General features: G+C 44.1%; 1 protein-coding gene across 5 annotated transcripts; it reads right to left on the reverse strand.

Annotated features, from left to right (window-relative positions):
* Positions 1–156: 156 nt before the first annotated feature.
* PPRC1 (PPARG related coactivator 1) lies at positions 157–16,586 on the reverse strand. 5 transcript variants are annotated; one of them, XM_056804986.1, is made up of 14 exons: positions 16,380–16,582; positions 12,479–12,667; positions 11,287–11,436; positions 10,632–10,730; positions 7,678–10,213; positions 7,377–7,430; positions 5,023–5,080; positions 4,398–4,468; positions 3,546–4,266; positions 1,731–1,904; positions 1,512–1,578; positions 1,243–1,364; positions 887–1,038; positions 157–593 (listed from the first exon to the last, which is right to left on the reverse strand). In XM_056804986.1, the coding sequence occupies exons 1-14, from the start codon at positions 16,536–16,538 to the stop codon at positions 490–492; spliced, it is 4,656 nt and encodes a 1,551-aa protein (XP_056660964.1). In that variant the 5' UTR covers positions 16,539–16,582; the 3' UTR covers positions 157–489. The 5 variants fall into 5 exon arrangements, with proteins under 5 accessions (XP_056660964.1, XP_056660969.1, XP_056660953.1 ...); XM_056804991.1 differs by having other exon boundaries at positions 4,398–4,465; positions 16,380–16,581; XM_056804975.1 differs by having other exon boundaries at positions 1,731–1,946; positions 4,398–4,465; positions 16,380–16,580.
* Positions 16,587–27,442: the final 10,856 nt, after the last annotated feature.

Consider the following 27,442-nt stretch of genomic DNA (forward strand, 5'->3'; position numbering starts at 1 on the left):
GCCCAACAAAGCAGGCATACACATGTGACCAAAGGTATGCCAGGGATATCACTTGAGCCCCACGGGAGGAAGGGTCATAGGAGTCAGAAGAATGGGCACACTGGTAAGGTAGGAAGTACCCAGGATCTTTGGAGATAGAAATATATAGCAACACAATAGATATTCCTTTCTTTTATTGATCTGCATAGTGATTTAGACTTTCCCCAAATGAGGAGCCCATGCAGTAGGCACCACCCACTTCACAAGGAATGCAAATTTTGTTAAATACTTTTTATAAAAACAAAACTTTCTCTCTTTTTTTTTAGAAAAATCTCATTTTACTTTTTTTTTAAATTCCACTTATTTTTCCATTTCTTTATAAAACAGCCATCTCACTAGCAGCTCTTCCCTCCTCATCCAGAAGCAAAGGGTGCTGGGGGGTGGGGAGGAAGGGCACGCACGCGGCGAGAGGAAGGGACCTCTGGAGGGATAGGGGCTGGAGGCCCAGGGTTACCTCCGAAGGTTCTTCTGGGCCTGTTTTAGTAATGTGTCAAAGTCGACTGAATCAAATTTGCTCTTCACAGGGGCAGGGTCAAATTCCTCCCAGTTGGAGTCTACAAATGCAGAAGGAAAAACTGATCCTGGGCAAGTTTCAGAAATGACTGACTCCCCCATAAGCATCTAAGGATCCAGACACACCCACATCCACCCTACTTTTAGCTTCCCCCCTCCAAAGATAGCAGTAAAAAATCTTGGGCCATGGGTCAGGAGATCTGACAGGAGTGTCCCCCAATTCTTTAGGCTCCAGTTGCCCTCAATTACAAATGAGTTACGCTTGGCAGAGGCTTCAAGTCCTGACCCCAACCACCCTAGGTCCTGAGTCCCCAGACCACTAGAATACACTCACCCAAATCTGCATAGTTCCTCTTGCAGAACTGCCTTCGGCCCCCAAAGCAAAGGTCAAAGGGCTGCTCCCCTGCCCTCCGAAGCTTGTGACCACTTTCAATGGCTGCAAATGCCTCTTCAGCATATCGGTAGGTGACAAAGCCATAGTTGTCACTTAGGATGGAGGAAGAGGGAAAGATAAAAAATGAGCTGCTTGCTAACTCTTCAAATAGAGAATGGAAGGGATTATTATCCCCATGTTGCCACAACCCCTAAAGACACAATGATGTAGAAATGCAACAGCCCTCTATTCTTCATGAAAGAGGCTAGATGTGGGGGTGGGGAGTCATTACCATCCTCTCTAGAACCAATACTTACCCCTCAAAGCGGAAGTGAATGGTACATTCTTCAATCTCCCCAAAGACTGAGAACCTGTGTTTCAACTCTGATCGAGTCATGCAGCCTGGAATCTTCCCAATGAAGACCACCCTCCTTTCCTCCTGGATTTAGTTAAGTGGGCACAAGGGAAAGCAAAGGTATGAGCCAGGACTTCTGTTCCCCCCATACCCCTAAGTGGAGAGTAATACTCCATGCTTAATTACAGTCAGATATAGATCTTTCTTCCCAACCTAATATCCTTAACTTACTATTGCACGTTCCTTCTGAAGAATTTTCTGCCTTTGGTAGTGGTCCTGGGAATCATAGTAGTCGTACCTGAGCAGGAAAGGAATCACAGGCTAGGGCAGGCCAGGGACAGCCATAAAGCCTAAGTTCTTTTCTCTCCATCCCAAGTCTGAAGATCTCATCACTCTGGCTCTACTGCACCAAAGAATAACTACCTCTTCAGGCTATCTATTTTCACTCACCTCCTTCTCCTATTGCTCCTCCTCCGGGGGGATGGAGAACGAGACTGGCTCCGAGAACTGGATGAGGACGAAGAAGAGGAAGAAGAGGAGGAGGAAGAGGAAGAAGAGGAGGAAGAGGAAGACGACGAGGAGGAGGATCTCCGTCGAGAGTGTCCCCAGGAATCACAGCTGGACCTAGAAGAGGATCGGGTGCTACGGGAACAATGGGACCTGTACCTGGGGGAATAGGAAGACTCTACCTTCAGTTCAGCTTTCAAATCTGTCCTATCCCTGAGATATCCCCAACCCTCCACTTTCCATGATGGAAGGGCTTTAAAAACCTAAATTAAACATTAGAGACCTGTATTCTAAGCTTGACTCTTGCCTCTACTTTTCCCTGGTGAATTATTCATTATTCATTAAATGTACATCATACCAAATACTGAACTAGAAGCTGTGGGAAAAAAAAAAGGAAAAACAAAAATGAAAGTCTCTATTCTCATTCCATTCTACCATGGGATATACTCTTCCCTTCTGTTTTGGTTCCAATTCCCACATCTATAAAGTGTGGATAATAAAACCTAGACTATTCCTCCCTCATGCTATCTTGAGGACCAAATGAGAACAGATATAAAAGACTTTTGTTTTACCTTCAAACTCCAAATTAAAAGGAAATTCTGTTTCCTTTAATGCCCAAGATAAACCAGAAGCAAACAGGGAAACTGGAAAAACAGTTGCAGTTTGAAGTCATTTTTACCAGACTGTCCCACAAAAAGAGACAGTTTCCATCAGTACAATATCCAGCATATAGTTAAGTAAAGTCTAATCAATACCTCAAGGTCCAAAAGGCATTTCCTAAACTCTGACTGGCAGGACAACCTAACTTCCTATAACCCACTCAGGTCAAAACATGTACAGGTGGCTTCTCTTTTATACATTCCTTTCTCTTCTACCCTGATGTATCAATTATCTCTCATCTAAATTATATTAAAATAATCTTCTGGCAGGCATCTGTCTTCCTCAAGAATCACCCCAATTCAAGTCTATCCTCCACGAAGCTACCAAAATGATTTTTCTAAAAAAAAGTATATGGCTAACCAAAATCAAGTTAGGATCCCATTTTATGTCTACTTGTCTTTTTTTTTTTAAACCTTACCTTCTGACATAGAATTGATATTAAGTATTGGTTCCAAGACAGATAAGCAGTAAAGGCTAGGCAATTGGAGTTAAGTGACTTGCCTGTGACCACACAGCTAGGAGTGTCTGAATCCACACTTGAACCCAGGTCCTCCTGTCTCCAGGCCTAGCTATCAATCCACTGAGCCATGGAGCTATCCCTTACTCTAAACTTTATCTGCTTGGCTTCTAAAGCCCTTCACAACCTGGCTCCTACTTTTCCAGTCCTTACACTTTACTCACCTCCATATACTTTACAATCCAATGACACTAGCCTCTTTGTTCTTCCTTGCATAGAACACTCCATCTCCAGACTGGTCCTCCCTTGGTCTCCAAGTCTTGCCTTCCTTCAGAGTTAGCATAAATCCTACCTTCTGCAAGAAGCCTTTCCTAGCCTCCCCAGCTTCCTACACTACTGCCCTTCTTCCCTGAGATGAGCTCCATTTTACCCTTTATCTATCTTGTATAGGCAGAATTGTTTATATATCTCCCCTACTGGGATGTGAGCTCTTTGAAGACATGGCTATTTCTGCCTCTCTTCAAATCCTCTACATTATGTATAGGGGCTGACACATAGGAAGCACTTAGGAAATGCCTATTGACTTGACCAATGCTGATCCTACACCCGAGGTTCCTCCAGAAGAACTTAGCCAAGCTCACCTTCGCCACCTCTTGGGTGGTGGGGAGATGGACCGGGACCGAGACCGAGACCGGGAGTGAGAATGGGAACGGGACCTGGATCTGGAGGAGGAGGAAGAGGAAGATGCCTCACTGGCCCCATTGGAGCATGAGCGGCTGCTGCGGCCTGCCCAACCACGGACAGGGGGGCTGGATGGAGCACAGGCCTTCTGGTAGCAGTGCACCGGCTGCTTGGCCAAAGGCCCAGGGTGAGTCCTAGTGTCATCATTCCGGCCAGGTGAAGCCTCAGGGGACAGCAGCACAGAAGATTGCTGGGCAGGGGCAGAGGTTGGGGCTGGAGGGGTTGCTTCTAGTTCTTCACTAGTCCTATGGTCCAGCTGCTGTTTCTGACACATGGCTGGACACGCTGGCAAGGCAGCTGAAGGGCCCAGAGAAAGGATAGGTTTAATGGTAATATCTTGATGTCGTTTGACGTTCCAGCGGGATCCCAACTCTGGCCCTGTGGTCACTGTAGGGCTCAAGATGCAATAGTCATGGTCCCCAGAGCCCACATGTACTGGGCTAGGTCCTGGGACCCGACCTCGGAGCCGAGCTGCAGCCGGACGTTGGGCATCTATGTTTCCCACTGGCTTCAGTACTCGGTCTTGGGTAGGGGAATCAGGGGAACCTGGCTTGGCCAGTAATGAGACTGCAGCCAGAGGTTTCCAAAGCTGATGAGGTGGAGTGGCAGGAGGGGTCAGGCCTGCAGGAAAGAAGAAACAAAACATAGATTATCCCATTCCCCAAATACCTGCATGACATATTTAACATGATTACCATACCCTCAAACTCAGGGATTGGACCCTCCCACCTCCACTTCCCCTATAATCATACCTGCCACATTGGCCAGCTCTGGGGCTTGTAATCGGTCAAGAGGTCGCTTCTCCTGGGAATTGTCAACTCTGCTGGGAGATGAGAACCCAGCTATAACCTCATTACATTAGTGTCCCCCTTGAGCTATCCTTGTTACAAACTGGGGGAAGATGCAAACAACATATCTACTGTTCCCTCTGTCCCCAACTCTGTGCAATGAGTCACTTTTCTGGGATCCTTGGGAAATAAAGTAGCCCCCTCTTTAAACAAATGTCCCAAGGTCAAGATGAGTAAAGCAGAGATGTTCGTGGGGAAAGCTGGAAGAGTTGGGTGAAAATAGAAGGGAAGTTCCACTTTGGGAGAAGGGGCAAAGGGTCTATGTCAAGGACCTTTCTTCCCCCAACTAGAGCTGCCAGAGGAGCTATAGGGTGACCAAGGACTTCAGAATAAAAGTACCCCCAAGGGTTCAACTACCCAGGAAGAAAGAAGGAAAATTGCTGTGGAGCCTTTGAGGTGTTCAGGTTTCATTCTATCTCATTCCCACACTATTCTCTCAGCCAGCCCAAGCAGAAGGAGATTCTCTAAGAAGCAGGGGTCACATTGGGGGATGTGCTCATCCAGGCAACTAAAGGCTTTTCATACTAACCCTGAATTTCCTAGAGCTAAGGTATCAGCAGGTCCCAGGGGAATACACTCCTTTTTGACTGCAAAGAAATCAAACAGTATTAATAGCACAAATGTGTGCTGAATGTCAGGAATTCCAGGTCAGAAAATACTCAAAGATTAGGCTTTCCATCAACACACTTGATTCATTCCCATATTGTACTGTATCCCTCTCTGGAATATTCTCTCTTAGGGACAAGAACTAGTTTTCCTCCAGGACCACATTACTGAGCACTGGGTAACACTGGATAAACACCTCAGAAGGGTGCAGTTGGTAGAGCTGTAAATTTAGACAACCATTCTGGAAATTAATTTAGAATTATGTGAAAAAATTTTCCCTTTGACCAGCGGTATACTGGTAAATGTTTAACCAGTTCTCAGAAAGAAAAAAATAACTTTACTTGTTTTCTCATAAAGAAAAAAACTGACTGTACACATTTTAAGTTTTATCTGTATGAATTTTCTCTCCATCACTTTCTTAAATCCACACAACCAACAAAACAATTAAATCAAATCTTGAATTTAGAGTTTGCTGGTTTCCAAAGGGTAAATATTTATTCTGAAAATCAGTCAACTAGTCAGTCAGAGCTGGCTCCAGTTTAACCCTATCTTTAACTGAGATATATACCACAAGGAGGTCAAATTTTTTAAAAAGGTACCACACAACATAAAAATATTCATAGGAGCACTTTTGCAATGGAAAACAATTAGAAACAAAGTGAACATCCATTGACTGGAGAATTGTTGAACAAATTGTAGTTCCTGAAGGTAATAGAAAATTATTGGACAGCAAGAAACCATGAATAATGATCAAGATAAACATAGGAAAGTTTAATAGGAACCAATGCAAATAAAAACTAGGAAAATTTGTCCACCTTGATTAAAGATGTGAGAATGCACCTCATTTGCAGAGGCTGGAGACTGTGAGTGGGGATCCCTGCAAATTATGAAATTGGATGATGTGGGGGCAGCGAGATGGTTAAGTAGATAGAGTGCCAATCCTGGAGGCAGATGCACTAGGTTAAAATCTACCCGATAGAACCAGGCTGTGTGATCCTGGGCAAGTCACTTAATCCCAACTGGCTAGCCCTTACTACTCTTCTGCCTGGAAAATGATACTTAGTATCAATTGTAAGACAAAGTAAGGGTTTAAAAAAGTAAAAAATAAATTGAGTAATGTGTTACCTAGCTTTGAAACTGTTTTTCCTCTTTATTTTTTGACTTTCTTAAAGGGAAAAAAAGAGATAGAATAAAAAAATATAGATGCTGTAAAGACAAAAAGAACCCTTTTTTAAAAAAGAAAAATCATCAGAATTAGATTTGAAGGGAAAAATGAATCCTCAGAAGCACAGAAAAGCTTCTATGCTATGAGAAAAACCACTATCTACATTCAGAGGAAACACTGTGGGAGTAAAAACACTGAAGAAAAACAACTGTTTGAATACATGGGTCGAGGGATATGGTTGGAGATGTAGACTCTAAATGAACGTCCTAGTGCAAACAACATCATTGAAACAGGTTCTGATCAAGGACACAAGTACTACCCAATGAAATTGGGTATCGGCTGCAGGAAGAGTGGGTGGAGGGGAGGGAGGGAAATAAAGTATTGTATAAAAAAAACAAATACACACACACACAATTTTTAAACGAAAAAAAGAAAAGCTTCTTTGAACTGATAAAAATAGGTAAGGTAAGGGGCAGCTAGGTGGCTCATCGTAGAGAGCCAGGTCTGGAGATGGAAGGTCCTGGGGTTAAAATCTGATCTCAGATACTTCCTAGCTATGTGACTCTGGGCAAGTCACTTGACCCCAATTGCCCAGCCCTTATCACTTTTCTACCTTGGAAATGGGATACTTAGTATCAATTCTAAGACAAAGGAAAGGGTTAAAAAAAAAGCAAAGGTAAGTAGAACCCTCATGACATATATATATAATAGTAACAATTTACATTGTTATATAGCAACAAAAAAAATTCAGAATGATTTATAATTAGAATGAACAAGTATGCCCCTAAGGAGAAGAAATGCACCTGTCCCTAATTTTTATAAAGGTAAGGAATTATAGGTATAGGAATACTGAATAAAAGGTTAGTCTAGGATGATGTGGTCAATTTTGCTAAACTGCATTTCCCCACCCTGCTTTTCTGATTGTTTAAGAGGTGGTTCTCTGGGTTAAGTAGAGAGGGCCCCATATTTGGAAACATACAGTGATATAAAAACAAAAGATTAACAATAAAACTTTTAAAGAAATTAAACTGAAAACGAATGTAGGAAAACCAAAAAATTTACCCCATGCTAATACCCACCCTCCCCCAAAAGACAAGTGAACTGCTGTTCACCTTCGGACTTCTCAAACTGTTCCAGAAGACTGGATAGATCAGATGCTTCAATTCCTATGGCAAGAAAGAAAAGAAAAAATGTATAGTTAGAGCCTCACTGGGGAAGGCAAGCATCCATTGCACCACTTCATCCAAGAGGCCATACATAAACACCTTCCAGTTAATGGCAAACCCACCAAAAAATGAAAAACTAGTATGGAAGGAAAGCATAAACTGGCTGGATCTCCCCTAATCCAGAGCAACAGTAAAGCAGGCCTCCCCCAAACAAGAACAGGAGTCTACCTGTCTCAAGGGCACTCACCAATCTCACTGATAAAAGCTTGTACCACATCCTCAGAACCCTGGCTGTGTGGGGGAGTCAGGAAGCTGAGTCTCCGAAGTCGGGATGGATGGACAGGAGTCATCTTGGTCACTTGGCACTGCTTTGGCACAGATACAGCACTGTCTGCAGGAACTGATGGTGACTCACTATGCTCACTCTCCTTTGCTTCAGGCTGGGCCTTCTGGGGGGCAGGACCTTCTGGCAGGGGTTGGCCCTTTTGAACCACAGGGTCCTCAACAGGAGCCCCTTTCTTTCTGGCATCAGGACTCCCAGGAGTGGCCAGCTTGGGTTTGGATCTAGGAGACAAGGTCCTCAAGGACTGCTGAGGTGCTGGCCCTTGCTTGCCCTCTGCTCTTGAGAGTGCTGCCTGAGGGCCTTCCTGGGAAGTTGGCACAAGGCTAGGTGGGGGAATCACAGACACTGCACTGGAGGCAGGTACACTTTCGGGGATTCCAGTAGAGAAACTGTCAGGAACCTGGGAGGGGAGTGGGATACTCTTAACTAGGGGGGGAGGAGGAGGTGGTGGTGGTGGTGGCGGCGGTGGTGGCAATGGCGTTGGAGGTACAGCTGGCCAGTAAGGAGGCTGAGGACCTGGACCCCAGCCCATAGGCCCATAAGAATGATCAGAACCATAAGCTGTCACTGGAGCAGGAGGTAGAACCCAAGGCACAGCAGGAGTACTGGGTCCTGGATAGGCATTGGGTGTGCCTGACACTGGGGGTGGCAAGCAGGGATAATTAACAGATGGTGGCACAGAGGGGTAACGGGGCCAGGAAGGCACTGGGGCAAACTGGGCATAGGAATCGGGAGGCCTTGGGAGACGAGGTGGGGGGAGGGGTGGCCGAAGCAAATCAGGCATCACCTGCCCACTGGAGGGAAGCTGCACCATGGGTGGCATTGTGGGTGGCAGAGCTGGAGGCCTGGGCATTGTGAGAGGAAGAGTCACTGTAGGAGGCACAGCCGGGGACATGGGCACTACAGGAGGCACAGTTGGGGGTATGGGCATGGTGGGGGGCACAGATTGCCTCACTAGAGATTTATGTTTAGCTGGCAAGGGGAGGTCAGTCTCAGGGGAAGCCACACTACAGGGCTTGGGGCCTGGTGGCTGGGCTGTCCTCTGCCGGGCCACTCCAGGGGCAGTAGGCTGCTCCGCTGTCTTGGAGGGAACAATGAGGCATGGGATCTCTGCCAGCTCCGTAGGTGTCACTGGGATGCTGGGCCACTTTCCGGTTGGGGTTTGGGGCTCTGGCACTTGGTCACCAGTTTGGCGCTGCTGTCTTCGTTGCCAGTACTCAGACAGGCTCAGGGGTCGGGGCTTGGCTTCCTGGGGCACGGTGTTAGCACTGTGTTCTGTCTTTGAAGGGCTCGAAATTCTCTCACTTTGGGAGCTGGTGACCTCAAAGCTTGGCTCTGGGGTCTGTGAATGGTCACCATTCGCCGAGGACAAGGACATCTTACCATTGCTTGGGCATAGAGTCAGTGGCTCCTCTTTGACCAGAGCAGACTGTGGGGTAGATCCAGGCTCTGTGAAGTCTGGGTTTCCTAGACTTGACACTATTTTGGGTTCAACCACAGTGGTCCGGAGCTTTCTCCTACCACCGGCAGACTGGGCAACCCTGTAAACCCCCAGGGGCTGTTCTGAGGACTGGCTATCAGGTATGGATTGGCTTCGGGACTTCCTGAGCTTTTGAACACAGGTCCTGTCCTTATCCCGGTCTGGCAATAACTGAACTTCACTCTTCTTTCTCCGATTCCTGTGGCCCCTTTGGCCTTTCTGAGCATCTGAGGACACATCTGCAGAAGGTCCTTTGGGACTGTTAACAGATGCCGGGATCACTTCCTCCTGGGGCAGGGCTGAGCATGTCAGCTCCTTCTCTCTCCCATCTTCAAGCTTGCCTGGGGCTGTTGGCTCTTTCTGAAAGGACTGTCCTACACGGGTGGGGACCTCAGCTTCCATGTCACATTCTAGCAATTGTTGAGTAAGGTCAGAGTCCAGATCTTCTATGGGCTGACTGGAAGGAGGGAGATGGCGAAGGACGACTGGAATCTCCAGAGCCTCCCCTGCCATGGAGCCCTGGCCCAGGATCTCCAAAACCATGCCCCCTTCAGCCAGCATTAACTCTTCAGCCTGTTCCTCAGGCTCTTCCCCAGGGGAGTCCAAGCAAACAGAGAGACTAGGCAAACAGTATGGATGCATGGCCCTCACCAGCTCACTCAGAGAGGAGATGCTTTCCTCTCCCACTGGGGCAGCCTCTTCTTCCTCTTCCTCCTCTGGGCAGGCCAAGTGCATAGGGAAATCTTCAGTGTTGTCTATGGAGGGGTCCACAGCTATGACTCTGTCTCTACTGAGTCTGGCATCTTCTTCCTCCTCTCCATCACTGCGCTGCAGAGGAGAAAGCTGACCCCATCGGGGCCAGGATCTTGGGGTCCTCCACCCTGGGATCTTTGGGGAAGATGCCTCCAAGAAGGGAGATGGTGGAAGATCCCAGGAGGAATCAGAGAGACACATCTCAACCTACACAGGGAGAGGAAAAGTGAATGAGTGAGCTGGGGGGAGGGGGTCCCCAGAACTGAGCAGTTTCCCAGATTGGTAGGAAGGGCTCTTTAAGAAGATTCAGGTCACCTACTCTTGGATAGCTTTTTTTTTTTTTTATAATAATGGAGGATACTAGCTGGGATCCACAACACCTGAGGGTCTATTCCAACTCTGTCAATTAATAACAGGATTGTGATATTGGGAAATCACTCTTCCCGAGACTTAATTTCTTTCTCAGAACAATAAAGGTGTTAGCTAGTTTTGAAGGACTCTTTTTAACTGATTCTAAGTCAGATGCTAACCATTCCAGACTTGACTGAATGATTCCCCATCTAAGTGCTCTCAAATTCTCAAAAGCACCTAGGGCTCTAGGTGCTTCTCAAACTCATTTACTCACTCTGCCAATAGCAGGGGTCACACTGTGTGTCTTGGGTCCCCACTGGTCATCCACATCACTTTCCGGGGGTGAACGAGAAAAACCCAGCAGTTTGTGCAACTAAAGGGGTACAAAGAAAGTAGATCAGGCCCTGGTGGGGGCGAATTAAGGGTAGCAGTTACTAGAGAACAAATCCCTCTAGACCCATTTTCTTCTGCCACTACAGCTATGACCACTCCCATTTTTTAGAAATTCCTTATTTCTGTCTTAGAAATGATACTAAATTTCACTTCAAAGGAAGTATCAATTCTAAGGTACAAGAGTGGTAAGGGCTAGGCCATGAGGGTCAAGTGACCTGCCCTGGGTCACATAGCAAGGAAGTGTCTGAGGCCAGATGTGAACCCAGGATTTCCTGTCTCTGGGCCTGACTCTTATCCACTGAGTCACCTAGCCAGCCCCCTCTCTCCCACTTCTGTAGTCCACCCCTGCCAAGGACAGATAATGAAGTGATCAACTAATATTACTGAACTCATTCAAAAACCAGGACCTTCAGGGAACACAGAACTAAGTCTGTGACAAAATGGTCTACGATGAGATGAGACACACAATCCCAACCATCAACATCTGTTCTAATCATGGAATAAGGAACACAAAACCTGAATAACCCAGCACTGACCGAGGCACTCTCTCGGGGAGAAGCGAGCAGTTCTGAGTCAGGAATGGTGTCAAAGGGTGATGGGTTCTCAGAATCAGCATTATCAAGTATCTCAGTGAGGGCTGTGAGCAGAGACACTTCATTCTGGTCCTCCAAGGTCACTCTGCTGTTCTGCTCCCAAGGAAGAGAGAAGACAGACTTAGTTACAATCAGCTAGGTACAGAGGTTGAATGCTAATACACTACATGTTCCCAAAGTCACTCATGGAAACCGAGCAATTTACTTCCCAAGTCAACCCACCAAAGAATGAATAAATGAATGTTATAGGAACAGATGTAGAGAGGTTTGGGAACCAGGACTCTTTGAGTTTTATTCCTGCCATTTCTCCTATATAACCACACTCATCCCTCCCCATCACTTGGAACCAATCACTATAGACTCAAGACTTGAGGTTCTCAACTATTTTGTATCACTGAACCATTTGGCAAGCTGGGGAAGCTTAAAGACCTTTCCCAGAATAATGTTTTTAAATAAGTAAAATAAAATACACAGGATTTACAAAGGAAATCAATTATATGGAAAGAGTTAACAAAATATTTTTGACAAGTTCATGAACTCTAGAAGTCTCCTTTTATAAATTGAGTCATTTTTTTTAAAACCCTTACCTTCTGTCTTAGAATCAATACTGGGTATTGGTTCCAAGGCAGAAGAGTGGTATGGGTTAGGAAATGGGGGTTAAGTGACTTGCCCAGGGTCCCACAGCTAGAAGTGTCTGAGGTCACATTTGAACCCAGGACCTCCTGTCACTGGGCCTGGCTCTCAATCCACTGAGCCACCCAACTGCCCCTTGGGTCACTTCTTAAACCCTAAGATCCATCCCTGCCAAAGAGAAATATGAAATAACCAAATGAACTTGATTGATTCATATCCATAGTACTGTACTGTATATCCAAGGTACACATATCAACAGACATTTTGTTCAAGCCTTTTACTAGTCTATACTTCCACATGGGCTCTTGGACCCAGGTGGCCAAGGCACAGAAGAGCTGGGAGGATAGTGCTTGAAGTTTCAAGCTCAGAGTCAAAGATCCTTGGAAACCTAGCAAGCTCCCTCCCAGTGGGCCCTTTCTACTATAAGCCAATTCTCTCCTTTCTCTGGTCTCCTAGATACCTGGAGCTCTTCGTCTCCCTAGAACTACCCCTTATTGCCCACCTCTCCAACACCACTTAAGTCTTCAATAATGGAAATAATAGAGGCATCCATATAGTTTTGCATGGTCTCCAACAGGACTTCATCCTGTAGGAACATCTCTTCTTCATCATCTCCATCCAGGTCAAATAAATCATGCTGGGACAAGCCAAAGAAGCCAGTCTCTTCTTCTTCCTCCTCAGCCAGCAAAACCTGGGAAACAAGACAGATAGTTGGCCATAGCCCACCTCGATTTTGCTGTACCCATTGTCTTTTTGTTCTTCTGCGCATGAGAAGGGAATAATGGAGCAATATAGGAAAAGAAATGCATCTATCTCATGGAATAAACACTGGGATCAGTAAGCTGGAGTACAAAGGAGAGGGTTAGAGGCTAAAGAAAAGGTGGGCCCAGATCATAGATGGCTTCAGATGTTAGAACTTCATTCTGCAGGCAATTCAGCAACAATGAAGATCAGAGTAATATTTAGTTTGACAACCTATGGAAGAGAGATTGGAAGGAGGGACTGAAAGCAGGGAGCCCAGTGACTTGAGGTCATTTTAGTAATAATCTAGCCTCTCCCTTTCCTGTGATTTGAACCAAAGCCTGCTATTCCCTCCAGAACTAATTCAAGTCCCACTACCTTTCTGGTAGAACTTGTGTTCTGTCCCTTTTTCAAACAACTCCAGCATTTATCAATATATGTTCATGGATCATTTCTAAACACTGTGTTAACTTTTCACACATTCATGCTGTCTCCTAACACTACCACCACCACACTCCTACCCTCAGCCTAAGGCTGGACACACAGCAGCCATCCGTTGTACAATGAGATGAGACTTTAAAGAGGATTCTACTATAACTACACTGTCCTTGTAAGCTCACAAAACCTTAATTTCGTCATCTGTACAATGGGGGGGGTGGGGGGGAGAGGCTTTTACTGTCAACTGAAATGGCATCTTTAAAATGCCATTACTCTCTAATTTAACTTTGCAGGAGCTGATGTATGAAATGACCCCTGGATCCCAGGGGTCACAAAAGAGCCTGAGAAAGGCAGGAAGATCAGTGTGTAGTTGGGAGGCTTTGGCTTTGACACACCCCAAACTTCCCTGGGAAGGAGCAGACACAGTCCCTGTCAGCCTCATTAGGTAGGAGTCACCAGTCTGGGCCTGCAGTGGGCGTGGGTGAGGACCATGATAGGCCACTCCTAAAGGAGCCAGGAGGGGCCAAACAGATGGGCATCTTCTGCTACTTTGCTTGAGGAATAGATGCCAAGACCAGGGAAAAACTAAAGCAGATTCTCCCTGCTGGGGTGTTTGGTGTCTCCTCACCAACTCACTCTATCTTCCACCACCACCCACACACATAGGTTGTATTATGTCCCCCTTCTTTGACCAGAAAGTACTCAAAAGTGGGAAGGAAAAAGGAATGAACTCAAGGGATAGGGCCTTATAGGAAGGTAACAAGGTTAGTGTTCAGAGTATTGAGCATCTGGCATTAAACTCCTCCCAGCATTCCAGAAACCTGTAATTAGGGCTACCTGCTAGCAGAATCTCAGGTTGGGATCTCAGCTGGTTCAGCAAACACTCCCAGGGTGAGTGATATCTGTACCTTACCACCACCCAGAAAACTTTTGCCACAGCCCCCCAGCTGCAGATTCCATTCCCAGCACAAATACTCACTTACCTTAAGGTCACCCTGGGCACCCCTATGGGTCACAGCCTATCCCAACCCAGCTCAACTACTTTCTGGAACCATTCTCATCAATGCCAATAATAGCTCACAAAGTGCTTTAAAATAGGCAAAGCAGATTTCTCAAAACAACCCTGTAAGATAAGCATGGAGGGGGAAAGGAAACTGAGGCTCACATACTGATTGATTAGTACACCATGCCAAGGCTAATATCAGAATAGAACTCAAAACCATGTTTTCTGACACTCCCCTTTCTGACAACCATTCATCTAAACAAGAGTTGGTAATCTAAGCCACTACACACATACATACACATTTGTCCTGTGACACCCCCCCCATTAAGCACACAATACCTGCAGAACTGTGCCTGAGGCTGAGGGAGGAATACAAAGATGTAATAAGACATCAGCCTTGCTCTTCAGAAGCTTACAATTTAGTAAACTGCTGTTCATTCGATTTTCCCTTCTATTCCCATAATAGCAAAAAGGCACCTATCCACAAGATTTCAAAAGCCAGCTGCCCCAGGAAAAGATGAAGGCCAGTGTTACAGTAAAAACAGGTCAGGTACCAAGTATGTGAGGCTTGAGTTCAAGTTAACAAACATTAAGCCCCAACCAGCAAGGCTTTGTAATTAGAAGGTAAGTTGTCCCCACCCTTAAGGAGCTTAACCCACTCACTTCTCCAGTTTGCTTCAAGGTCTCAAAACTACAAGCTCACCCTTCCCAGGAAAAAGGGAAAGGAGAGGCAAGAGCTACTCCTGCTGATAAAGGATTTGAAAGACAGGAAGACTCCTGACCTAGAAGGCCCCAGGAGTCCTACAGAGTTCCTATAGGGCTGCAGAAGTTTGGGAACAGGGAGAGAGCAAGCTCAGTGAATTTAAATAGTACAAAGGGAAGTCTGCCATCTCAGTAATGAGCCCCCCTCCCCCTTTAGGAAAGAGACACCTCTACCTCCCAAGGACCAAATAGTTGCCTCAGTAGTGCTAGAAAATGAGGGAAAGAGAGGTCCTAAAGTTCCCTCAGTGACCCCCTAAAAGAGACACCCACTGGGGGGAGAGGTCATTTTCCCCTTCCAACTAGAATCATGCCCATCCCAGAGCAGACACCGCAGGTGCCTATGACTCACCCTTGCACCACCCCCAAATAGAAGACTTCAAGCCTAAACCCTGCTCCCTCCTCTAGGCCAAAGGCAGTGGGTGTCCAACACTTCCAGCCCGGAGTAACCCTCCTTCAGCAGGATGGAGCCCAGAATCCTCAGACACATCTGGAAAACCCTTTCCTCTCACAGCTGCTGGCTGTAGGAATGCAGCAAGATAAATTTTGGAAGGATGGGGGAGGCCTATCGGACTACACTGCTTTTCAACACACACACAAGCTCACCCGTACACCCTCCCAGCCCCCCCAGACCAGGGAAGGGAGGGCCGGAGGGCCGCAGGGCTGGTGGGGAGGGGAAGGACCTTCGGGCCAGACACACCCAGTTCCAGGCAGCATGGCCTCAGAGCTGGCCCCTGCAGCCGATAAGCCGCCTAGACTGCGGGGGTGGGGGAGTGGGCCACGTGGACACCCCCTCTCCCCCGCCCCACGTGGACTGCAGGCACCCCGACGATGTCCCCGCGCCGGGCCCAATCCACGTGGATGCGGGGACTGCAGTGGGGACAAGGAGGGGGAGGGCTGGGCGGGGATCAAGTTCTCCCGGGAAAACTGTTCACCCCTCCCTCCACACGCAGACCCCCACGTGGCCAGGAAAGAAACCGGGGCTGGGCAAGAAGGGGGGGTCTCACCTCAAGGGTACCCCAGCCCCCAAGTACTCGGGGTCCCCAAAGGCTGCGGGGGAGGGAGAGCTACATTCGAGCCATGAAGAGGGAGGGCTGCATAGGATGGAAGGGGGAAGAAACGGGGCCGAATCTACCGGGCTCCCCCACCTTGTCGCAACGCCCCCCCCATCCTGCTCCCTCCCCAGTCCAATCTCAACGACCCCTGTTCAGGCACCAGATACGGGGCGTCCGAAGCTCCTCCAATCTCCCTCCCCTAGCTCCCTCCTTTAAGACAGTGGCTTTTTCGAGATTCAGGAGGCAGCCCCCAAATGCTGGGACCCTAGTCGCTCCCTCCTCCCAAATGCCGTTCGCCGGATGCCTCCACCGTCTCTCCTTTCCCCACCCCAGCTCTGGGAGCTTCCACGTGTCACTGCCCGGCATGTGCCGATCTGCCTCCTCCCGGCCGCCCGCCCGGCTCTCACCTGCTGCCGGCCCCTAGGGCTCTCCGAGACTCCTGGGGGCGCCGGGCTCCGGCTGCAGCACCCACGCTTGCCGCCGTGCATCCCGCCGCCCGGGCCTGGTCCGGGGCCCCCTCCTGGGGGCGGCGCGGCACCGTCTTCCAGTCCCCGGCGCGCCGCCATCTTGGCCCCAGAGCGCGGCTCTGAAGCACCAGCACCGCCTCGCCCTACCGGCTGTGAAGGGTAAGAACTACAATACCCAGAAAACTCCGCGAGACTACAACTCCCAATGAACCTGGCGGAGAGTCCGCCTCCACGCTGGAGCTGGCGCGCGCGGTATCTTTTGGGATTTGTAGTTCTTGGCTCAGGCTAAATTATGCGTGCGGGTCTGGGCAGAGAGCTGTAGTGAGTGTCGCGTTCTCTTTGTTGTAAGAAAGATCTGTGAGCTTCGACATCCCATTAGCTCCTGATCGTCCCCATCCCCCCCTTTCTGGATTTCTGGATCACTAGGTCCCCAAAGTCATGGAATCTCAGAGTTCAAAGAGACATGAAAAATCAACTTATTTAGCCATATAGGAATAGGAATCACTTCTACAGCACCTCTAACAGGTGGCCATCCAGCTTCTATTTGGAGACTTCCAATGAAGGGGAACTCACTATCCTGAAGCATCCTGGGGCACTTTTGGGTAGCCCTCAGTCGTTAGGAATGGGAAGTTGTTTCTTATGTGCAGCTGCAAACTACCTCTCCTCAATTTCTGCTCAGTGCTCCTTGTTCAGACCTCTGGGGCCATACAGAATAAATCTAATCACTGTTCCCCTTGACAGCCTTTCAGAAACTTAAAGACAACTATCAACCCTCACTTCTTGACCCCACTTTCTACAAGTTCAACGTCCCTAGTTCCTTCAGATCTTCTCAATGTGGTACAGTGTCTAGGCTTCCCACCAACCTGGTCACTATCCATAGGATTCATCACAGCGCTTCCTAAAATGTGTCTGAACAGAGTCAATAGAATCATTGCTTTCCTCCTTCAGAACACTATGGCTCTCAGTGAAGCTCTAAATCCAATACCTTCCTTGTTAATCTCATACATCCCCGCCTCTAGCTTCAGACCCTTCTCAAATTCAACACCGACCCCTACCTTACACAATCCCATTAATCTTCCAAAACAGGACTTCTTCCTGGTCACTCTACTGCTCAGAAACCTTTAGTGGCTTCTCATTGTGCACAAGATAAAGAACTGTTCTTACTTTAGTCTACAACTGTATGTCTTGGAGACATCTTAAACATGCCTAAAACTGAACTCTAACTTTCCCCCTCAATCCTCTCTTCTTCCTAACATCTCTATTACTGTTGAGACCAGCCACCCTATTTCCATTCAACCAGACTTGAAACCTTGATGTCAGCTTTGACTCTTTTCTCTTACCTCCCAAATCCAATCCATTCATTAGTCTTCCTAGTTTTACATCCCTTCTCTAAAGTAGCACCACCCTGGTCCAGGTCCTCATGATTAGACTATTGAAGTAGCCTTCTGGTTGGTCTTCTTGATTTAAATCTCTTCACCGTTCAGTCCTATCTCTGCTTAGATGTGAAAGTGATTTTCCTAAAGCACAGTTCTGACCAAGCCATTCTCCGGCTCGGTAAACTCCAGTGGTTTCCTGTTTCCTCTAGGATCAAATATAAAATCTTCTGGTTTTCTAGCCCTTCATAAGCTGATTCCTTCTTAGTTTTCTAGTCTTCTTATATCTTATTCCCTCCACGTTTTCTAAAATTCAATGATATTTGATTCCTGGCTGCTCCTTGCATAGGACACTCTATCTCTCAAATCTATGCCTTTTGGGGACAGCTGGGTAGCTCAGTGAATTGAGAGTCAGGCCTAGAGCCTGGAGGTCCAAGGTTCAAATCTGACCTCAGAAACTTCCCAGCAGTGTGACCCTGGGCAAGTTACTTAATTCCTCACTGCCTAGCCCTTACCACTCTTCTGCCTTGGAACCAATATGCAGTATTGATTCCAAGATGGAAGGTAAGAGTTTATTAAAAAAAAAAAATCTATGCCTTTTCACTGGCTGTCCTCCTGCCTGGGATTCTTTCTCTACTTATGTCATCCTTCTGGTTTCCCTTCAAGAATCAACTCAAATCTTACCTTCTGAAAGAAACTTTTCTGGATCTACCTTAATGCTAGTACCTTCTGTCTGGGATTATCTTCAATTTATTTTGTACATATCTTATTTTTATATAATGCTGTTTCCCACATTAGATTATGAACTACTTAAGCAATTTGGCAGAAACCAAGTAATGACCAGTATCTCACAACATATACCAAGATAAAGTCAAAATGGGTATATGATTTAAACTTAAAATGTGATATCATAAATAAATTAGGGGAGCATGGAAAAATTTTATGTCAGATCATTGAATAAGGTAAGAATTTATGACCAAACAAGAGATAGAGAGTACCACAGGAAATAAAATAGATAATTTTAGTTACGTTAAAACTTAAAAGTTTTTGGGACATTTAGGTAGCATAGTATATAGAGTGTTGGACCTGAAGTCAGGAAGACTTGTCAGATATGAATCTGGTCTGAGACAAATCCTAGCTATGTGACTCTGGGTAAGTCATTTAACCCTTTTTGCTTGGTTCTTTATTTCTAAAATGAGTTGAAGAAGAAAATGGCAAACCACTCCAGTGTCTTTTCCAAGAAAACCCCAAATGTGGTCACAAAGAGTCAGATATTATTGAACTATAACAAGAACAAAATTTTTTTGCATAAACAGAGCCAATGTAGCCAAGTGTAGAAGGAAAGCAGGAAACTGGGGGGGGTTATAGCAAGTTCTCTGATAAAGACAAAATGTACATTAAAACAATACTGAGGTATCACCTCACCTTATCAGATTGACTAACATGACAGAAAAGACAAATATTGGAAGGAATGTGAAAATATTGGGACAATAATGCACTGTTGGTATAGTTATGACCTGGTCTAATCACTGTGCAGAGACTTTGATCTAGCAATATTGCTACTAGGTCTTATATCCCAAAAAGATAAAAGGAAAAGGAAAATGACCCGTGTATACTAAAATATTTATAGTAGCTCTTTTTATGGTGGCAAAGAATTAGAAATTGAGAGGTTGCCCATTAACTAGGAAATGGCTAAACAAGTTGTGGTGGGATTGTGATAGAACACTATTGTGCTTTAAGAAATGATGAGCTTAGGCAGCTAGGTGGCTTGGTGAAGAGAGAGCCAAACCCACAGTCAGAAGGACCAGGATTCAAATCTAGCCTTGGATACTTCCCAGCTCTGTGACCCTGAGCAAGATACTTAACCCATTTTATCCAGCTCTTGACACTCTTTTGTTTTAGAATTAATACTGAGACAGAAGGTAAGGCCTTAAGGGAAAAAATGATGAACATAATAATTTGAGGAAAACCTGGGAAGACTTATATGAACTGATGCAAAGTGAAGTAAGCAGAACCAGGTGAACTTTGTTATTCTGATCAATAGAAGTGATGAAAGACAGTTCTGAAGGACTTCTAATAAATGCTATCCACCTCTAGAGAGAGAACTGATGAAGTCCAAGTACAGACTGAGGCATCATTTTTTTTTGTTTTTGCAACATGGTTAATATGGAAATAAATTTTGCATGATTTCACATAAATAATTGAAATCACATACTAACCTTCTCAATGGGTAAGGAAGAAGCAGGGGGAGGAAGAGAATTCAGAACTCATTTTTTTTAATGTGTAAGATTTAAATTAATATCCAATAACTCCAAATGTTATATCTTATAAGATTTATTACTAATCACTTGAAGTAGGAGAAATAAAAGAAACAAAATTAGAGAGCCTAAGTAAAATTCTCCTGTCTGACTCTCACCCAACCACCACAGCCATGTTTCCAGGAGAAAAAAGGGCAGAGCTACACAAAACTTATATCTTCCCTACATTAGTTACATTACATAGATACGTAACTGGGGATGCTGGGAGAGAGAGTTCCTGGGGAGCAAAATTCTATCCACACAAATGAATGTTAAAAATAAAAAATATTGTGAGCTCCTTGAGGACAGGCTATTTTTTACTTTATTTCTCCAGGTTTCAACTATTATGCAGAGACACTTACTTGTAAATGCTTTTTTGAGTTGGCTTAAAATGAATGATCCTCTCATTCTGCAGTCTTGTCCCAATCTACATTCTCTCCCACAGATTCCCCATTCCACCATGATACTACATCTCTCTGCTCCATGACTTTACTCCTAAAACGGAAATTCTCTTCCTTCTCATCTTCACCTTCTTAGTCCCTGAATTTCTTTTAGACAGTTTCAGTAATATCTTTTGCAAGAATCCTTTCCCAATCTTCCCCACTGCTAGGCCTAGCCTCCAAGATCATCTTCCATTTAGACTATATAAATATTGCAGATACCATTTTTTGTATATTGTTTCCCCATTAGAATGTGAGTTCCTTTAAGGCAGGTATCATGTTTTGTTTTTTCTTAGTATCCCTAGCACTTAGCCCTGTGCCTAATAAGCTATTGATAATAAGCTCTAGATAAGTGACATAAAAGTACCCTTCTTGCTCCCCACCACCCATCTGACTAGTCTCCCACTGGTTTCCCAAATGGCTTCTTGTCCCAGAACCTTTGTTCTTTTTCTCTCACCTAAACCATCTTCTTACTTCCCCTATTCCTCCAAGTTAAAAACTGAGTCTTTCCATGGCTAGCTGAATCCTCTACCCTTTGTTGAGACTATTTTGTTTCCTCAGCTTCTGGTGTGAGAATCTCTGAGAGTACTGTAAAACTTACAATCTATATGGCTCCTATGATAATTGCAGCTAGCATTTATAAAACACCTACTATGTGCCAGACACTATGTTAAGCACCTCACAAATATTTTCTCATTTGATCTGCACAACCACCCTTGGATGTATAAGACTAAAAATGAATGAATACTCCAAATATTTAAATTTATAGGATTTAATAGCAACAAAGTGAGAGAGAAAGGGGTTCCTTCAGCACAGTGAGCAGAGCAAAGAGCCAGAGACCCACACCTGCTGTGCTTGAGGCAAAGCAAAAGCCCTACAGTGTGGGTTCAGCAAATTTATATACAAACCCATGCCAGGGTGCAACACAGGGATGGAAGACAAGAGAACCCTGGGAAGAATAAAGAATGCTGGGAAATGAAGTCCCCAGGGTACAGATTTTTAAACCATACATTCCCCCTGGGATTCATTGGGAGACTAGTTGCCCCAATGGATCTTGCAAACATAACCAAACTTATAACTTCAACTAAAGATACATACAATATTGCAGTTTCCAAGGGGAAATTACAATAATCTGGGGACCAAAGGAAACAAAAGAGAAAAAGAAAAAAAATTAGGAGACAGTTCCCTTTGGCACAACAAAGTACATATAAAACAAATGTATTCAACCCTGCAAAGTTCAGTCTTGCATATCTGGTTTGCTCAGGATCTCCTCCTGAAGCATCGTGCAGTCTCTGTGGGCATCTCCATGGCATCCTCTTCAAAGAGTTCAGTCTCTGGATTCCGGGGGCCAGCAAATTTCTTACCCTTAAAATTACTTTAAAATAACTTAAATTTTTCATTACAAAATAATAACACATTCCCCGCTGAGGATTTAAAGAAACATTGAAATCACATAGGGATACATGGCTGAGGTATGAGGCATATGAATCATTGCCAAATAAAAATACCAAAATAATCACAAAAATTCCAAATGTTACAAGAAAAAAATCCTAAATAAGAAAAAACAAAATCACAACAAATGTAGGTGCTATTATTATCTTCATTTGAGGAAACTGAAGTGAAGTGACTTGCTCAGGGGCATCTTATATTATAATCAAACTCAGGTCTTCCTTACTCCAAGCTCAGCACTTTACTATACCACCTAGCCACCCAATTTAAATCCTGAGAAAACACTGATTTTGTAAATGCTTTATCCTCTAGCTCCTCCGTCAGTTTTTTAGAGTAAGTGCAAGACAGCCTCTTTTACTGCTTTTTTTTTAAGAATTTAAGTTTATTTAATTAATTAATTTAGAATATTTTTCCATGGTTACATGAATCATGTTCTTTTCCTCCCCTCCTCCCACCCCTCTCCTGTAGCCAACATCTTTTACTTCTGAATGAATACATTTAATTTTAAAATTTGTGTATGTTTGAGTCAATGTGGAATAATGGAAAGAGCACTGGACTTTTTAGAGTCAAAAGACAGATTCATATTCTGGTCTTGATACTAAATTTTGCCCATAAACAATTCACTTACCTCAGCTTCCTCATCTGTAATCATATAGGAACTATTTTCCTTTTTTTTTCTACTTTCCTTTTTCTGTACAAGATTATAAACTCCTTGAGGGCAGAAATTTCACTTGTTTTTGCTTTTCTAGGTCTTGAGTACTGGTTTGTTTACCATAGGTACTTAATGTTTCTCAAATTGAATTGGGCAGACCAACTTTGAAGGTAAAACACTATTCTGAAAGATAGAGCTGGGACTTAAATTCCATTAGGCATGTGGAGAAACAAATGAGTTTAGAAACCAGTTACCCTCCCACAGTATTCCCTTACTCCAACCCCACCCCCCAGCATGTATACACACAATTCCTGGTTTCTTTGTCTTCTCAGAAGACCAGAACCTTGAAGGAAGATGGTGTTAATGATGGTAATAATTGGATAAGGAGAAAAGGGAATTGAGTTCCCCACCTTAAATGGAGGTTTATGACTCCACCCTCCACTTAGAAGGACTAAATGGTGGTGATGAAGTTGAATACCAAGACTAAAGGCATCTTCCTGAATGAGGATTTCCCAATAAATGAGCTTCCTAAAAATGAGGTGGGGGATAAATCAATCATCAATCAACAAGCATTTATTAAGCTTCTAGTCTTAGAATTAGCATATATCCAACTTTGAACACTCAGGGGGATGTTGTGAAGTCACACGTGAGAATGTTGTGTTTTAGTTCATTCTAAAGCTCATATAAATGTAAGCTATTATTATTGCTATTCTCATCAAACATGCCCTGAACTTCAGCTTTGTACCATGTAGACTGTAAGGGAAAGCATTGAGCCAACTGAGGGCTGTGGATATAAAGACAGCACAATGCCTGCTCTTGAGGGACTCAGTCTACTTGGAGGCAAAGTGCAAGTCCCTTGGAACCACAGAGGAAACAAGGTACAAAGACTTAGATATTTGTCTTTCCCCCTCTTAGGGGAGTTGACCCATTGCTCTAGTTCCATTAGACTTGACCTTGAGAGTATGGACTGCTATTTGCATTTCTTTATAGCTTCAACACAACGCATAATAAGCTCTAGATAAAGACTTGTTGATTTGACTTGTTGGGAAACTAGTCAGACATCCAACTGGAGCCAAGAATCATCCCTTTTGGATCCAGTGCTAAGTTGTTCTGAGGAATTCTGAGACTGGAAGTGTTAGAGGAAGCCACAGGAGTCAGGAGTATGAAGAGAAGAATCAGAAAGGGAGGATACAACCAAATCAAAGTTCTCAGCTCTGGAGATAGAGATGGGGCAAGAGCCCCAGGGAGAGAGGAACTAGAAATCTACATTCAGGAGACTATAGAAATAGTCATTGGAATAAGATATATTTTAGGGGAGACACCTTTCCCTGCTTGGAACACTCCCACAGTGGAAAATTAGTTGACCACAGATATTGCTAGGTAGCATAGGGTCATGAGTGCTACCTAGAGTCAGGAGGAACTAAGTTCAAATGAGGCCTCAACTAATTGTAGCGGAACTCTGGGCAAGTCACAATAAAGAGAATAGTAGTACCTGCCTCCCAGGTGAGGATAAAACAAGGTTTTTTTTAAAGGGCTTAGCATAGTACCTGGCCTATAGTAGGTGCTTAATACTAGTTTCTTTCATTCTGCCACTAGTCCCTCTTGTAACCCTTCTCCATCAGGCCTTTTTTCCCTGACTAGTTTTTATTTATATTATATCAACTCTGTCCAGTCATCCCTGGGATAGTGACTCAAGAAGATAGCTAGTTGGAGAGGAATTAGCTTGAAAAAAGAATAAAAAAAGATCTCAAGCTCATATATAGTCAATTCATAATTTTACCTATTGCCACCAAGACAAAATACTTCCCCCAAAGGGCTGCAGAGTTGTCTATAGGCCCTTTCTGACTCCATCACCTGAAGTTGGAAAATAAGTCTTTATTAAACACCTACTATGTGCCAAGTGCATTATAAATATTATCTCATTTGGTTTTAACAACCCCCTTGTGGGGTCAGTGCTCTTATTATCCCCATTTTACAAATGAGGAAACAGAGGCAGAGAGTTTGTGACCTGCCCAGAATTATACAGGTAAGAACTCAACTTTTCCTGACTCTGGGCCCAGCACTTTACCTACTGCACCATCTAGAAGAGTTCTAACCAACCCTGGTTGTATCCCAAAGGAAGCTAGATGGGATAGAGACAGGAAACCCCCAAGATAGAGAGACACTCATGCAGAATTGTGGATTCTTCTCACTTGCCCCCACTTCCAGTCAGTCATTACATTCCATTAAGTCTTTCAAAGCAATATTTATCTTCCTAACACACTGCTCTAATCATATCAAGCCTTCAAAGGATTTCCATTGCCCATCAAGTCCCAAAGAAGAAATCTTCAATGGCTCCCCATTATTTCAAGAACTAAAAAATTTAAAGGAACATTTAAGACCCTTCCAGATATGGCTCCAAACTACCATTTCAGAATTACCTTATACTAGTCTCTTTTAAGTGTCTGTGTTCCATCTACACAGGACCACTCCAAGTTCCCAATCTCATCTAGCTTTCTCCTTTCTTATTGGACATTTTTCTTCATGCCTTGACATAATCTCCCGTCTCCTCATTTTCAGCTGTTGAAAGCTTTCCCTTACACTACCAGGAAAAAAATGATTCTTTCTAAAAAAAAACTCAACCTTTTCTATTTGACCTCTCCTGTGCACTTATTGAATACGTATTTATTAAAATCTACTGCATGCAGGGTACTAGACTAAGAACTAGGGATACAGAGACCACAATTACTTAGTGGCTATTCTCACTTAACTTATACAGTAATCTGCTATTTTACTATGTCATATATATAGAAATGTAAACAAACATAAAGTTAAGAGAGTAACCTGAAAAATCAGGAAAAGTATTTAAGCTAGATAGTGAAAAGATAAATGTTCCTAAAGATGTAGATGAAGAAATGCTTTAGTATGAATATCAAAGAGTTAAGTTTCTCTTCATACCCATAAGAGAGGCAAAAGTTGACAAACTGGTAACTTTGATGGAGTGTGGGAAGGGAAGGACACTGATTCACTGCTGTTGGAGCTGTAGACTGACTCAGCTATTCTAGAAAACAATTTGGAATTATACATAAAAATTTCTCCACTAAACTGTATATATTCTTTGTCCCAACAACAGTTTAACTGGGTATATACACTCAAAGAATGTCACAAAGGGAAGAATATAAAAATGTATTAATTGTGGCATTTTTTTGTAGTAGCAAAGAATTTAAAGCACATGCTCATTGATTAGTTGTTGTCCTTTATACACCAAAAGGACCAGAATGATATCATTGGGGATGTCTTTTGGGGCTAGCATCAAATAGATTTAAGTGGGGCTGAGTTATGCAAAGTCATTGGTCTCACTCTTTCTTCCAAAGTAACAGAAGTCCAGTAGCAAGACAAGTCCTGATAAATGTCAATGGCTCAGGTTGGCAATAGATGATCTTAGCTTCTTAATGATGTGTAACCAGTCCCTGAGTACTCCCCAATGCCTGCTTCCAAGGCCTTCATAACTATTGAAACAAATTGGTCTCATCTGGCCATTCTACTAGAGAAAGTCTTCACATACATAGGGCAGATGCCCACCTAACTCATCAAAGGGTTTGAAGCCTATCAGTTAATTAGTTTGGTACAGGTGAATGGGGTGTTCAGGGAAGACAAGTATCTCTAGTGGGAAGATTTGCCTATCTCTTTTCAGGGCTGCTTTCCTTCTTTGGCATTTACCTGCCCAGCTCTCACCTGTGGCTCCAAGAAGCTGTAGCATGTGCAGCTACCACACCATAATAAACTGTCTTGGCAGACAGGCTAAACCAAGTTGAAGATTGCTCATTGATTAGGGAATAGGGGAACAAATTGTGATGTGTTTAAATTATAAGGTATATTAAGTCATAAGAAATCATGAATAAGGAGAATTCCGAGAACTTAGAAAGACATACATTATACCTATTCATTGTACTTATACACCAAATTGAGAAGTAAACAAAAAACAGTTTATGTCCTGGCCACAATAAGTAATCAGTAAATATTAAGTGTCATTGAGTCTTCAGAACTCTGATCAGTGCAGTGATCAATCAAGACTTCTAAAGATAAATAAATGCAAAAGCATTTATTAACCAATTACTATGTATAGAACACAGATCTAAGCTCTAGGGATACATAGAGAAGAGTTAGTCTGAGGGTAGCTAGGTGCCTCAGTGGATAGAGTACCAGGCCTGTGAGACCCTGGGCAAGTCACTTAATCCCAATTGCCTACCACTCTTCTGCCTTGGATTTGATACTTAAAATTGATTTTAAGATAGAAGGTAAGAGTTTTTTAAAAAGAAAAGAAAAAAGAAAGGAAAAACTAGTCTCTGCACTCAAGTAGCTCAAATTCCATTGAGGGAGACCTCTCTTTAAGTTCCAGGATAAAGCATACTGCCCACTTCTCCAAAGAGAAGGGTTGAATTAGAGCTGTGGAAGACGGTGTACATTTTCAGACAAAGTCAATGTTTTGATTTATTTTGCTCAATTGCACTCACTTATTATGAGGAAGCATTCTCTTGGGGGTTTGGGAGGAGTCATTAGAAAATGACAGTGATGTCAATAAAACTTTTTTTTTTTGAAGGAGTAAGTGCTTTCCAAGCATGGGGACCAGATTATATAAATTCAGCTGGGTTTTCCAATGCAGCTAATAGTTTGTAATCCAGTTTGACTGGAATAAAAGGCACATTAATAGGAGTAATAAGGCGGGAAAGGTAGATTGGAATCTGATTTCTAAAGTCTTTAAATGCCTGATTAAGGAATTTATCTTTCATCTTAAAGGCAATAGGGAGCCACT

This window comes from Monodelphis domestica, chromosome 1 (assembly GCF_027887165.1).
Source record: "Monodelphis domestica isolate mMonDom1 chromosome 1, mMonDom1.pri, whole genome shotgun sequence".
NCBI lineage: Eukaryota > Metazoa > Chordata > Mammalia > Didelphimorphia > Didelphidae > Monodelphis > Monodelphis domestica.

Excerpts from the sequence above, each read along its gene's own strand:
- PPRC1 (XM_056804972.1), bottom strand. The coding sequence starts at position 16,538 with ATGGCGGCGCGCCGGGGACTGGAAGACGGTGCCGCGCCGCCCCCAGGA. Across the intron at positions 4,267-4,397 it reads AGAGCTGGCCAATGTGGCAG|GCCTGACCCCTCCTGCCACT; the intron begins GTATGATTATAG and ends TCTTTCCTGCAG. Across the intron at positions 1,579-1,730 it reads AGGAGCAATAGGAGAAGGAG|GTACGACTACTATGATTCCC; the intron begins GTGAGTGAAAAT and ends TTTCCTGCTCAG.